Raw genomic sequence first — 14,169 nt, 5'->3', positions numbered from 1 at the left:
TAGTTAGTGGGCTTAACAGTATTTAAATGACACCATGACAGTCAGTTCTCTGTCACCATAATCAAATACCTGAGGTAATGAACTTAGAGAGAAGAGGGTTATGGTGGCTCACAGTCTTAGAGGTTCCAGAACATGGTGGGGTGGGCCCAAGCATCCGTGAGCGTGCCAAGGATCAGGGGATGGCATGTGTCACAAGAAACTCACTTTTTGTCCAGGGACTAAAAGAGGAAGGGGGGCCTAGGATTTCACACTCCCCCACCCAAAAAGTTTGTCCCAGTGACCTAACTTCCTCTCAACAAACGCCCTTTCTAAAAGACCCTGCCTTTTTCTAAAGCACCACCCACAGAGCCATGACTTCAGGCCTTTGGGAGGACATTTACTCTCTGTCTTAGTTTCCATCGCTGTGGTAAAAATACAGAAGCAATTTGAGAAAGAGTTTATTCTGGCTCACAGTCTATCCTGGTGGGTTTGTCCATCCTGAGAAGCTGGAGCTTGAAGCATCTGTCACATCCCATTGATGGGATGGGATGCAGGCTGATGCCTGCTAGGGAACTGTGCCACCGCCCTCAGTGGGCAAAGTGTTTCCACCTCGACTAATGTGACCAAGGTAATCCACTATAGGCATGCCCAGAGGCTGGTTTCCAGGTTAATTCTAGATTCCATCAAGTTGACAATTAACAGACTGTGGCAAACCTATCTCAGAACTTGTTGCAAATGCCCTTTAACCTGGCGAATGAATTTCATACCAGGATCTTCTTGCTGAGTTGAAGGCGAACAGCGACATGAAATTGTAACCGCTATCTTGGCTAAATGATTTTTTTCTTTAGTGCTCTAACTTAAATAAATGAATGAATGGAATTATTGATTATGCTGTTCCCTGGCTAGTATGAGTTTTTGGGTGAACATCAAAAATTAAAATTCTAAGCTGGGCAAAGGTGGCACATGCCTTTAATGCATGCACTAGGGAGGCAGAGGCAAAGTCTTCCAGTTTGAGGCCGGTCTTGTCTACAGAACGAGTTCCAGGACAACCGGGACTATTACACAGAGAAATGCTGTTTCCAAAAAAGTAAATATATAAATTCTAGACTCTGGAGTCCTGGAATGAGGCAGTCTCAATGAGGATGGAAACTTGCCAATGGTTTTCTCTTCCACCAGCAGATGGTGGCTACTTAGGATAGAAGTTCTGCTAAGAGGGGTCCACCATGCCGCAAGAATGATGTCTGTGGATTGCACCAGGGTGCTACCTGGAAGGAGCACCCAGGTGATTAGTGGAGACATGAAGTGCACATGGAACCATTCTCTACAAGAGGACAGTGGAGAGTGGGCTCTGGGACTGTAGGGAGATGCACGAGCTTTGTCTAAGCTCATGAATTCTTTGCTCCATCCTTGTTCATTAAAGGCACCAGGGGGGCATTGAGGACGGTAGCTCAGTTGATCAAATGCCTGCATAACATGCACAAAGCCCTGGGTTTGATCCCCAGCCACACATAAACCAGGCATGGAGATGCACACCTGCAACCCTAGCACGCCAGAAGCAGAAGATCAAGATCATCTTAGACTAGACAGTGATTTCAAGGCCAGCCTGAAATATATGAGAATATATCTTAGAAAGCAAGCAAGCAAGCAAACAACAACAACAAAATCCAAGGCACCAAAATATGCTTGCCTGTAACTAGAATCTGCATGTGCCTCTACTGCCCATTGGCGCTGGGCCCTGGGCCCTGGGCCCTGGGCGCTGGGCAGGAGCCCAGAGGAAGTCTGACTCATGTGATTGACAGCAAGCAAGCCGGTGGGATTTCCCTACTCCACATCAACCTCAGTTGCACTCCAGCGTCAGGGTGTGATGGACTCAATCATCAGCAAAAACTATAAAAAGCCCCTGTCAGGATGCAGCCGTCCTTTGGGAAGTGTGAATGCAAGGTAAATGAGCAGCTTCTGCAGGGACAATTTTGTAGGAGTGAGAAATTCCACGTTAGAGCAGACTTCAGGAATGACAAGTGAAGCCCAGGACAGCACACGGCTCGTCTGACTGTCACTCACCCCGCTTTGGGGCAGCTTGGGTTTCTGTTTTTTTTTTTTTTTTTTTTTTTTTTTCCCTCACTTGTTTAGACCCTGATAAATAGCCCAGAATTTTGAGTAAGGTATAGCAAGCTACTGCTTTTGTCTTTTTCTAAAGTTAGGCCTGGATGTTCTCAAAAACGAGAGAAATACCTTGAAAAGACATTCTAGGTGTGTAGTATACTGTCTCTGGTTACCATTTGTATTCTGCATCAGAGAAAGGGGTTCACAATGAGGGCTCCTATCAGTCACTTTTCTTGTTACCGTGGGGAAATATACTGACAAGTAGCTAAGGGAGAAAGGATTTGATCTGGGTCACAGTTTTGCAGGTACAATCTGTCATGGCGGAGAAGGCAGGGCAGCAGGGATAGGCAGCGTGGTGCCACGTGCTGTCCACCACCAGGACCCCGAGAGATGAATGCTGGTGTTGACTTTGGTATTCTCCTTCCAACCCAGGACCCGGCCTTTGGGATGGTTCCACACACATTAAGGTGGACCTCCCCTCCTCAGTTAAGCTTCTCTAGAAACCTCCCTCCTTCCCTACCTATCTACACACACACACACACACACACACACACACACACAGAGAGAGAGAGAGAGAGAGAGAGAGAGAGAGAGAGAGAGAGAGAGAGAAAAAGAAAGAGAGAGAGAGAGAGAGAGAGAGAGAGAGAGAGAAGTATCTCCTAGGTGACTCTGAAGCCAGTCAGGTTGATAATGAAGATAAACCTTCAAAGGGCATTGTTAGCTTGATATTTTCATTTCTCATTCATATCAGCTTGCGTGTGGTAGCTAACCTCAAATATCATTCCTCGGGAGATTTCCACCCTGGTTTCTGAGACAGAGACTCTCAGCTTGGAACTTGCCAATTAGGTTAGACTGGCAGGTCAGCCAGCCCCAAGTATCTGCCTGTTTCACATCGGTTCTGGGCATCAAACTCAGGTCTTCATGCTTTTATATCCAGCACTTCACTGGCTGACCTATCTCCTCAGGCCCTCAAACAGCTTCTTGAAAGCCTTTGTTAACATGTAGGCCGAAAAAGCTGAGTGGCCCTTCATCTCCTTGGGTCTGAACCCCACCCCTGCCAAATAAGGCTAGACCTTAGTTAGCATGCTGGATTGGACTGTCCTCTATCCTGGTTAGTGCTGGAGAAAGCTAAAATGGTGATGAAGAGAGAGAAGAGGTCTTCAGTTTAAGAGCGCTTGCTGCTCTCCCAGAGAACCAGAGTTTGGTTCCCAGCATCCGTATCAAGTCAATAACCACCTGGAACTCTAGCTCCATGGAAACCAATGCCCTCTTCTGGCCCTGTAGGCAGCCAGTCACATAACAGACACACACACACACACACACACACACACACACACACACACACACGATCTGAAAAAGAGTCATATGAAAAGATATTTTAAGAATATCTACAAGGGTAGATAAGGAGAGCTATGTCCCTGCACGATGCTGTAGGTTTGCCTCTGAAGGAAAAACCAAGCCTAGTTAGTGTCTAGTTGTAAAGGACCGTCAGACCTTTGCCTTTTGAGAATTTCCTTTCTGCAAATGTTTGACCATGGCCTTGTTCCAGAAGAATGGCTCAGTCATTGGACTTACTTTCTTAGGGCTCACACAATAAATTGCCACAAACTGGGTGGCTTAAAGCAAAACCATCTTATCACTTCACAGACAGGTGGCCCGAAGTCCTAAGTCAAGGTGCCGGGCATGGTGGTCCCTTTGGGCAGTGTACTGGGCAATGTGCCGTGTGCCTCTCAGTCCTCCACACTTTGGTGGCCTTCAGCTTCTATAAAGGCTCTGTCTTCAGGGACTGGAGAGATGGCTCAGTGGTTCAGAGTAATGGCTGCTCTTCCAGAGGACCAGAGTTCAATTCCCAGCACCACATGACATCTCAGAACTGTCTGTAACTCCAGTTCCAGGACATCTGATGTCCTTGTCTGGCTTTCCAAACACACAGGGTGTACAGATATATATGCATGCAAAACACTCTTTAACATAAAATAAGTTGAGAGAGACTCTTAGAAACCTTCCTCTGAGCCCAGTTGACTGTTGCCTTCTGCCTTTACGTATTTTGAGAGAACACAAATGTGGCCAAGAATTTGTGAGTCCGGCAAATACTGCCGAGATGGGGAAGGAACGAGGGGAGTGGAGAGGGGGGAGAGGGGAGTGGAGAACCTCACTAATAGCATGTCGTTGTGTCCAGAATGTTGGAGGAAGGCCCTGACTAACACACACACTCTCTTTCTCTCTTTCTTTCCTGCCCATCTTTTTCAGCAAACTGCCTAGCTGGGCTAGAGCTGTTGTTCCCAAAATATTTTATGTGACTGAGAAGGCTTGGAATTATTACCCCTATACAATCACAGGTAAGTCCTTAGACACATCAGCCACACGCAGCAGGTACAGAGCTGGGCCGGTAATGGGATATCACTGAGAGAGGGCAGGCTTTCCCCACAGGGCTATCGAGAGGCTTACTCATCCACGTTTTCCCGTTTGTCCACAAACAAATTGTTCGCTTTGGCTTGTTTGTATTTTGCTTTGAGTTTCTCTCTCCTCTCACAGAGGATGTGAAAACCTTTAATATACCAAATCAGACACAATACCCCCTGCCCAGATTCTGATGCTTTGTCCCGTGTCTCATACACACGGGATCTCATGGTCCTAGTTCAGCATCTTTGTAAACGTTGTAATTGTTTTAAAATGCAGAAGAAGAAAAGAAAGAAAGAAAAAGCTGCTTTTCAATTGAAAAGATTTCCTTTGTGGTTAGGGAAATGTTCTACTGGGATTATTAGTCTTTTATTCGGCTTTCGCAATGCCAACACTTGGTTTTTTTAATTAGCCACAAACCTATAGGCTAATTGGATCTTGTATAACTGACCTGATCTGCCAACCACAGGACTGCCATAAAACATAGAGACAACCAATATTTACAGAAACCTAATTTTGGGGACATTTCTTTAGCTCGTTTTTAATAATTACAACTTGTCAGGAACCATTGGTGGTGTGGTTTGTGTTCCGGGAATCTGGTCTCATTTGTTTTCTCTCTTTTTCTTTTCCCTCTTTGCCAACTGAACGTCTGGAATCAGAATACACAGTAAGTTCACTTACTTTAATTTTCAAAAATATTCTGCTTGTGATCTATGAATTAATTAGAATCTTCTTCATATTTATCTAGTTAATATAGTCGTTTTTTAAAAAGAATAATTCAGAATTAGAAATATTTAAATGTAGGCTATTATAATTTTATTCATATATATATGTATATATATATAAAACCAATAAGTTAAGTGTTCTCATTTTTTTCAAGAATATTAATGTAATTAAAGTGCCTTAATAGTCGCTTTACATAATTAGCTTCAGCTGTCCATTCTTACATAGCCTGATCACTTTATTGATGGTAGCTCACTATAATAAGAGTGTCTCCAAATGTGGTGTGAAAGACTGTGGTTTTGGTGGGGGGAGGGGCTTTTATATGGGGGAGGTGCGTATGCAAATGACCACACTAATACCAGAGTGCTCTGTCTCTGTGGCTTGATGAACTAATTGAATTCCTTCCTGTTCTAAGAGACAGGCAGACTGCCTTGCTTGGCTTCCTGTTGCTGTGATAAAACATTGACCACGCGCAGCTTAGGGGCAGAGAGGGTTTTTATGGCTTACATGTCCAGATCACAGAATACTGCTTGCTCCTCTGGGCGCGCTCGGTCTGTTTTCTGTTGCAACACAGGACCACTTGCCCAGGGGCAGCGCTGCTCACAGTGGAATGGGCTTTCCCACATCAATCAGTAATCAAAGGAATGCCAGATCCCACACACCCATGCTAGGAACCAAATCTGGGTCTGTCAAGAGCGATCGACGGCTGAGCCATCCCCCCAGCCCTTTTCTCTGTATTGGATGATCATCAGGAAGTGGACTTAGGGAGCCTAGGGACATGGCTTATTTAGTAAAGTGCTGGTCTCAAAGCACTGGATCTAACCTGAGTTAGATCCCAGCCCCCACTTAAAAACTGGGTTCGGGCCAGGCGGTGGTGCCATACACCAGCACTCAGGAGGCAGAGGCAGGCAGATTGCTGCGATTTTTGAGGCCAGCCTGGTCTACAGAGCTAGTTCTAGGATAGCCAAGGCTACACAGAGTAACCATGTCTCAAAACAAAACAAAACAAAAAACTGGGTATGGCAGTGTATATCTATAACCCCAGGATTTGGGTCATGGGAAGACAGGCAGATCTCTGATACTCATTGGCTGACTAGTGGGACTGAATTGATGAGCTTAGGTTCGGTGAGAGACCTTGTCTCAAATAATAAGGCAGAGAGCAATCAAGGAAGACACCTAACATCAACCTTTGGCCTCTACATGCACACATATGAACATCTGGATGCACATATGTATCCAAACACATACATACAACCACACGTGAACTCACATAAAGGGGGTGGGCTTTGGAGTTGGTTGAATCCTGTGTGCAGTGCCTCCCAATGGCCTTCCTATATAACCTAGGAACAAGCCTGCATGTAACAAGCCACAGTAACTCCAAGACCAGTCAGGTGCCCACAGAGACTTCTGGAAGGCAGCTCCTGGTTTAATTAGGACTGGCACAGAAGGACAGCTGGGGGATGTTAAATGTATTAGGTGAAAATATAACTGTCATTATTCCCTTTTTTAAATGTTTTATTTGAGCCAGGCAGTGGTGGCACACACCTTTAATCCCAGCACTCAGCAGGCAGAGGCAGATAATCTCTGAGTTTGCAAAGTGAGTTCTAGAACAACCAGGGCTACACAGAAACTGTCTCCAAAAAAAAAAAAAAAAAAAAAAAAAAAAAGAAAGAAAGAAAGAAAGAAAAAGAAATATTTTATCTGTTAGTGTAGCCTCTGTGCGGTGCGGGGGTGGGGTGGGGGTTGTGAATGCTTAGCACACATGGAGAAGTCAAAGGATAATTTTCAGGAATTGGCTCTCATTCCCCTGTGGGTTTCAGGGTGGAGTGGGGATCGTCAGGCCTTGCTGGCAAGTGCTTTATACCCACTGCACCATATCACCAGACCATCATTTCTTTCCTTACTTCCTTTTTTGAAACTGCTCATCCTCCTGCCTCACCTCTTGAGTGACGGGGTTACAGATGCTTACCACCATGCCCAGTGAATTCAGGACTGGGGCTTAAACTGAGGACTTAGCCGAAGCTTGACAAGTCCTTTACCAGCCAAGCTATCACAGCCCTTATGGTATTTTTGTTAATGATGTTGAGTTTGGGGGTTTTATTGTTGTTGTTATCCATTTGTTTGTTTTCCTGAGACAAATTCTCATGTATCTCAGCCCTGGCTTCAAACTCAGCATGTAGCCAAGAATAGCCTGTCAGTACTTCAATGGGGGCCTGTGTTGTACACAGATGTCATGATTGGAACATGTCTGGGAGATGGTGGCATTGACATTAACCTGGGGGATGTCGTCTTAGCTTGGGTGCTAGAACAAAATGCTATAGAATGGGCAACTTAAAACAACAGGATTTTGTTTTGTTTTGCCCTCCCTGGAGGATGCAAGTCCAGGATAGGATCAAGTTAGCAGCCAACTGTTCCTGGGGTGGTCTTTCCTCCTGATTTACAAATTGTGAGCCTCTCTCCACACCCTGACATGGGCGGGAGAGAAAGCACACTTTCTGTTCTCTCCTTATATGGAACTAATCCCATATGGGGCCTCCATCTTACTGATGATATCTAAACCCACTTCCTTCTTAAGGTCCCAGCTCCAAATGCTGTCACATTGGGTGTTAGGACTTTAACACTGGAGCAGGGAGTGTATAGAATGCTGATTTAGACATCGTGGGGATGGAGAGGTACTGCTGCTAGACCCTGGTGAGCAGGACAGGTTGAGGTCAGGTCAGAGAGCTGCAAAATGCCAGGTCAGGATTTGCATTTACTCCATAGGGAAACTGTATCCTTCCTGATGAATATGCCTTTATTTTCCATTCCAAAATAGGCCTGCTTTTCTTTCCATTTCCCTAGTCACTGGGGATCTGAAATGTTCCCTCTGGCTCCAGGTGCACTCCTGTAGGCCTGAGTAGCACATCCTGCATCCGCCCCCACCCCAGCACCCCGGCTTGGGCTTGGTTATGTTCTCACGCTCTCTGCCCACCCCTTATTCTGAACATGGCTCTGCACCCGGGACGGCTGGCAGATGCTCTCGATTGCCTACATTTCTTCCTGTCTACAATGCTGTCTAATTGAGTTCTTTATCCTCCAACCCTTTAATCTTAAATACCTCTCTCTCTCTCTCTCCCTCTCTCTCTCTCTCTCTCTCTCTCTGTCTCTCTTTAATGTCTTTCTCAAGTTCAAGATTTCCTGACCTATATCCCAGAGCAGAATTTCTCCCAACTAAGAATGCTATGAGATCCCTTTCTTTGAAAGGCTACCCCTGGGGCCTTAAAGACTCCAAACCAATCCCCTTGTCCATCCACCATTGCCCAGGGCTATGATAAGGTCTTTTTTAGATCAGGCTGGCCTCAAACTCACAGAGATCCACCTACCTCTGCCTCCCAAGTGCTGGGATTAAAGACAAGTGCCACCACTGCCTGGCTCTATAATAAGGTCTTTATCAACAGATCAGCCTGTCACTTGGATTTCATCCTGCCCTCACTGGTGGTAAAACCCAAACAGGAGGGCTTTCTAGATTGGGTGATTCAGATGTCAACCTGATCCCAGTTATCAAGACATAAAAGTTTTTTTGTTTTTTTTTTTTTTAATCACAACAAGTGAATTATGTGGAGACGTCACTTGCTCAGGAAGTGGAAAATATCTTTAACCTGATTATGGGGGGGAAATCTTAATCACAAAGTACACAAAGAACAACATGCCAACATTCTTCCAGAGAGTAGACCATTTAAGCAGCCCTTTGGAGCTTCTAGATCCTTCTGAAGTTTATCGGGTCCCAAAAGGAAGGTATTGAGGAGACTGGCTGACGTCCGGAGACTGGCTGCTCTCCGAAGTAGTAGTTATTCTAGAACTAAAAAGGGAAGAAAAAGAAAAACCACAACACAAATTCACAGCATCAGTTCACCACCAAAACAGTCTTTAGTGAGAATCCACACGGAGGAGGACATGGCGAAGAGCTGCACCTTTATTTTTGTTTTCATTTAGCCCGATTTGACCTTGAACTAGCTATGCAGCTGAGAGTGATCTTGAACTTCTGGCCCTCCTACCTCTGCCTCCCAAGTGCTGGCATTAGAGGTGTGCATCAGCCCGTTCAGTTGATGCAGCTTTGGGGATTAGACCCAGTGCTTTGTGTATGCCAAGCACACACTCACCAAGCTAGCTGCAGCCCCAGCCCTGGACACACCTTTCCAGTACTTAAAAGTGCAGCTGTTCCACAAAGAGGCAATGCTATAAGGGACAGTCTACTCTTACACATTTGAACGACTTAGGTGAAAGAGGGGGACAAAACTGTAATAGGCTGGTCACCCAAGGAGAACATAGGACATCTTCCCAGGAGTGGCAATAAGGAGACAGATCCCTCCCACACCTTCCATGGAGTCCCAGCCAAAGGGTCATGTAAACTACTAAATTACATAATGAGAGAACCAGGGACAAGGCTGGGGAAGGATGTGTTTATTATACCAGACCTCGAGGAAATTAGAGAACCATCTGGCTAGCTATGGAAGTAAAAAGAATGAAGGTCTCCCAGTGTCCCTTCGCCGGGGTCACGGAGACATGGTTAGCTGGTGAGAAAATGACTTTCATCTCTGTCTCACAGCTAACCCTGCCTATCTGGCACGGTATGTAATTTTGGATGACTGGACCTATCACACTTAAGGGGGTGAGGCAGCCTGGGGTTACTGTTGTGGTTTGAGTATAAACTGTTTGGGGACAACTTTTAGAAGGTGGGCCAATCTGGCAGAAGTGGGTCACTGGAAGTAGAACTTTGAAGGTTATACCTAGAACCTGTTGAAACCTCTCCCCGCATCCTAATCTACCATGATGTGAACAGTCTCTGCTAATGCTCCTACCACCAACATCTGAACTGCTCTGCCATGCATTCTTCTCTATGGCAGATGGAGCCCTCTAAAACCATGAGCCAAGATAAGTCTCTCCTATGAATTGTTTCTGTGGACACTTTATCACAGCAATCTAAAAGTAACTAAGACAACTTGTTACATGGGAAGACCTTGTCTCAAAAACAGGAAAGGAAAAGGACCTGGGGGAGAAGGGGAGGGGGAGAAATAGACTGTAGATGCAAATGTTAGAGGCCAAACCAAATAAGGAATTCTCCAGTCAAGGGCATTGGTATGCAAGGCAACCGTGAGCACAAAACTGAAGATAACACAGGCAAGACAGTAGTGAACACACAAAATATGGCATGAAGCAGATATCGAAAATCTTGAGGGGAGGAGTCCAGAGAATTTACAGTTAGAACCATTTATAATTTAAGTTCATGGAGACATGAACTAGGTATGGTGGCTCACTCATGTAATCCCATCACTGAGCTAAATTCCCAGGAGCTTAGCTTGGTGTACATAGTTAAATTCCATTGCAGGGTTTGGGTACAGAATAAGACGAGAAGGGATGAATAGATTCATTGTAGCAAGATTTCTCACAGCCTCTGTTCCAAAGGAACCTGCAATTTGTAACACTCCCACATTTATCTGTCCATGGAACTTTGCATTTTGCAAGGAGTTAGAGGAGTTCTAGAAGCTTCTCTTAGAGCTGTTATGCATCTGTTGCATAGGCCATTGGATCAGTTCTAACCATGTAAATATTGCCTTCTCCGTTTCAGTAAGCTAATATGTTGCCTAGAGATTAGTATTGCTTAGATACTGAGGCTTTTTTTTTTTTTTCCTAAAGAGTGCCCAATAATAATGAAATGTTTTGGTTTTGTTTGGACCAGGTGGTATGGATCCTGGATAAATGTCTTTCCAAGTAAATCAGTGCATTGTCACATAGTAAAGGAAGCAAGCAGTAGGTTGTTATGCAGACTCTGTTCAATTAGATATGTCTCTGCGTTACCTTTGCAACACTGTAACAAAATTCCCGCTGTGATTGGCTTATGGGGGGATGGTGGAAGGTTTGTTTTGGCTCTCATATTTAGAGATTTCAGCCTTGTCACTAGGGCCCTGTTCTATGGTGTGGCATCACAGTGGGTATATGTGGGTCATGGGAGAATGGTTCACTTCGTGGCCAGGACACAAAAGAGGGGAAGAGACCAGGGTCCCACTCTCCCAATTTCCACCAACCCTCCCACTAGGATATACCTCCAGTTGCACTGCTCGTGGGGGAGCCTTTAATGCTAGGCCTTTTAGGGACATTCAACACCCAAACAGCGACAGTGTCCATGTTGAAGATGAATTGGTTGTGAGGAGCAGCCAGCTATATAAAACAGAATGTTCCCAGAAGCTATGGTACTGGGGAAGCATGTCTCCCCACCCAGCAACCAGCCAATTAGTGCCTAGCAAGCAGGGACTTCGGGCAGCTACTTCTGTTTGTGTTCTGGCCACTTCCAAGCCCAGGGAAAATTAGTTCAGCCAGTCATTGTGAGAGGAAAGAGCAGATGATACACCACGTCACCTACTGTAACAGCAGAGGATTGTCTCTAGTTGGTAGCATTGCTCATTCAATCATTCAAGATAACACAGGGCAGTCATGGGGGAGGAATGCTGTTTTGTTTAAGTATTTTTTGTTGTTGTTGTTTTGTTTTGCTTTGTTTGAGACAGCATTTCACTATGTGTAGTCCTGGCTATCCTGGAACTCCCTCTGTAGATTGGGCTGACCTTGAACTCACAGAGATCTGCCTGCCTCTGCCTCCTTCCCACTGTGTGTCCTGGTCTTCAGGTATGACAGGAAACATCTGTACCCACTGGGCATCTCTCCAACCCTGGGGGCGGGGCGGGGGGGATGCTTTTAAAGAACTATTCAGTAGACTTTATTTGGAAATACATCTTTTCTTCTCTGCCTATTTTCTACTTGCAGACATGAAAATTTTGGGTTTTCTTTTTTTGTCAATTTGTGTGGGGGGGGGAGAGGGAGAGAGAGGGAGAGGGAGAGAGAGGTGGAGGGAGACAAGGAGTTTCCCTATCTGTCACTCTACTCCACACATTATTCCCTTGAGACAAAGTCTCTCAGGACCTGAAGCTGGGCTTGTAACCAGCAAGCCCAGTGACTGTACTGTCTGTCCCCCACAGCACCAGGGTTACAGGTGTGCAAGGAACCACATCTGTTTTTCTTTGTGAACACTGGGGATCTGAACTCAGGTCCTCATCCTTGCACAGAAAGCACTCTTAGCTGCCGAGCCACTGCCTCAGCTCCTGTGCTCCGTCTTAACACCTTCCACCTGCGAGCCTGTATTTCAGGGCTCACGCTAGCTCTCTCTTGTCTGATACACAGTCTAGGGCTTGTGGGAGGTGGTCAGCCTGTCTCTTTAAACTCTTGTCTTGCCTTTACCGTGTACAACTATCAGTGTCCGCGCATAGCCTCTGCTTGTTTCTGCCTTGATGAGCCTAGCTGGAGATTGTGTGAGCCTGAATTTCATTTCCTTGCCCTAGAAGTGCCAATAGCAGATCCTGCTCCATTCAGAAAGCAGGCTTTCATTCATGCATTCAGCTCCATCTCCCTCCTGGCCTTGCTTCTCCAGTGAGTTGCTGATGCTGTGCTTTGGAGAGGACGGCAAAAGGCTTCATCAATGACTGAAGTAATGAATGAGAGCCGTGTGCAGGGCGCAGGCTGGGCGCAGGCTGGTGGCAATGTGGAGAGCCCAAAGTGTATTTCCTTGCTGTGGGCTATGAGACAGGCAGCTGTTTCCAGCTCTTTCCGCCTCTGCTGCCGTACTCGCTTCCTCTCACCCTCCTCCACTTCTCTTTCAGACCCCGCCGTCCTTCTTGGCCACGTGTGTCTCCCTGTACAGCACACACTTGGGGAGTCTCTCTGATTCACCCTTGGTGCTCTTATTTATAGGCCATTCTTTGTCACATCCTCTTCGCTTTACAATTCTTTCACTCTTCCTTTTCCCCACTTGAGTTCCGAAGATGCTTTCCCAGAACTATCTTCTCTGTTCCCAGCTGCCCTTTCAGCATAACCACAGACCCTACCTAGGGACCATCATACAGGGCCTTGGAACCCAGCCAGCATGATCATAGAGTCTGAGCAGATGAGGCACAGAGGACACATACCTCCTTGAAACTGGGGTGTGTTTTAAAGACTAGCGTGCACAGTGAGAAATTTTTATTTTGCCTTCTAAGGCAAAATTTCTGTCAACCTGGAAGGCTAAAAAGGTGGCCCTTTTCCCAGCATTCAGGAGGCAGAAGCAGATGTATCTCTGTGAGATGGAGGCCGGCATGGTCTACATAGCTAGCTAGTTCCTGAACAGCCAGGACTATGTAGAGATGTAGAGGAAGCCTGTCTCAAAAACAAACAACAAATAAACAAACAAAACAACAACAAAAAAGCAAAACAGAAAATCCCACCAAAACTCCAGATAAGGTAAAGAAAATTGAAGTCCCATAGTTCCTTAAGACCTACATCCAAGACAGGACACGGTGCCTTACATCTGTAATTCTAGAACTTGAGAGGCTAAGACATAAGGAATGCTGAAAGCTTGAGGCCAGCCAGGAGAGGGGAGGGAGGAGGAGAGAGGAAAAGAGAGGAGAGCAAAGGAGGAGAGAGGAAAAAGCTTTGAAGAACGAAGCTCAGGAGATGGATTATGGAGAGATGACCCAGCCTGTGGTGTATTGCATCTAAACATGAGAACCAGAGTTTGAATCCCAGCACCCACGTAAATGCTTGGCGGTTTATAAGATGTTTGGTTCTAATCCTAGCACTGGGGAAGCTGAGACTGGTAGCTTACTGAGTCCTACTGGCTAACTAGCCTAGCCTACTTTGTGAGCCCCAGACAAGTGAGAGACCCTGCCTCAAAATAAGCTGGACGATCCCAACGTTTTCCGGCCCCACGCCAGTGCAAGGGAGGGAGAGAGGTGGACACGGAGGGAGCAAACATTGCAGACATGAGTTTCCTGTTTGTGAAAAGAAACACTGACAAATTCAGTTGTATTAATGATTCCATCTCAAGTTGAAATGCCCTGTCTGTCCTAGAGGACATTCCTTGACATTGTATACATCTATACAATGCCAGACGATCACTGTCAT

The 14,169-nt window shown here is 45.8% G+C and overlaps 1 protein-coding gene across 1 annotated transcript in view; it reads left to right on the top strand.

Annotated features, from left to right (window-relative positions):
- Pitpnc1 (phosphatidylinositol transfer protein cytoplasmic 1) overlaps positions 1 to 14,169 on the top strand; it is a 252,775-nt gene that overhangs the window by 140,811 nt on the left and 97,795 nt on the right. The window contains exons 3-4 of the mRNA XM_051179490.1: positions 4,333 to 4,421; positions 5,142 to 5,149. Coding sequence (XP_051035447.1) covers positions 4,333 to 4,421; positions 5,142 to 5,149 — 97 coding nt within the window. The remainder of the gene's footprint in view (positions 1 to 4,332; positions 4,422 to 5,141; positions 5,150 to 14,169) is intronic.

The sequence above is a fragment of the Phodopus roborovskii genome, unplaced genomic scaffold (assembly GCF_943737965.1).
Source record: "Phodopus roborovskii unplaced genomic scaffold, PHOROB, whole genome shotgun sequence".
Taxonomy (NCBI): Eukaryota; Metazoa; Chordata; class Mammalia; order Rodentia; family Cricetidae; genus Phodopus; species Phodopus roborovskii.
Note: the sequence above shows the minus strand (reverse complement) of the source record. Positions and strands in the feature narration are given on the sequence as shown.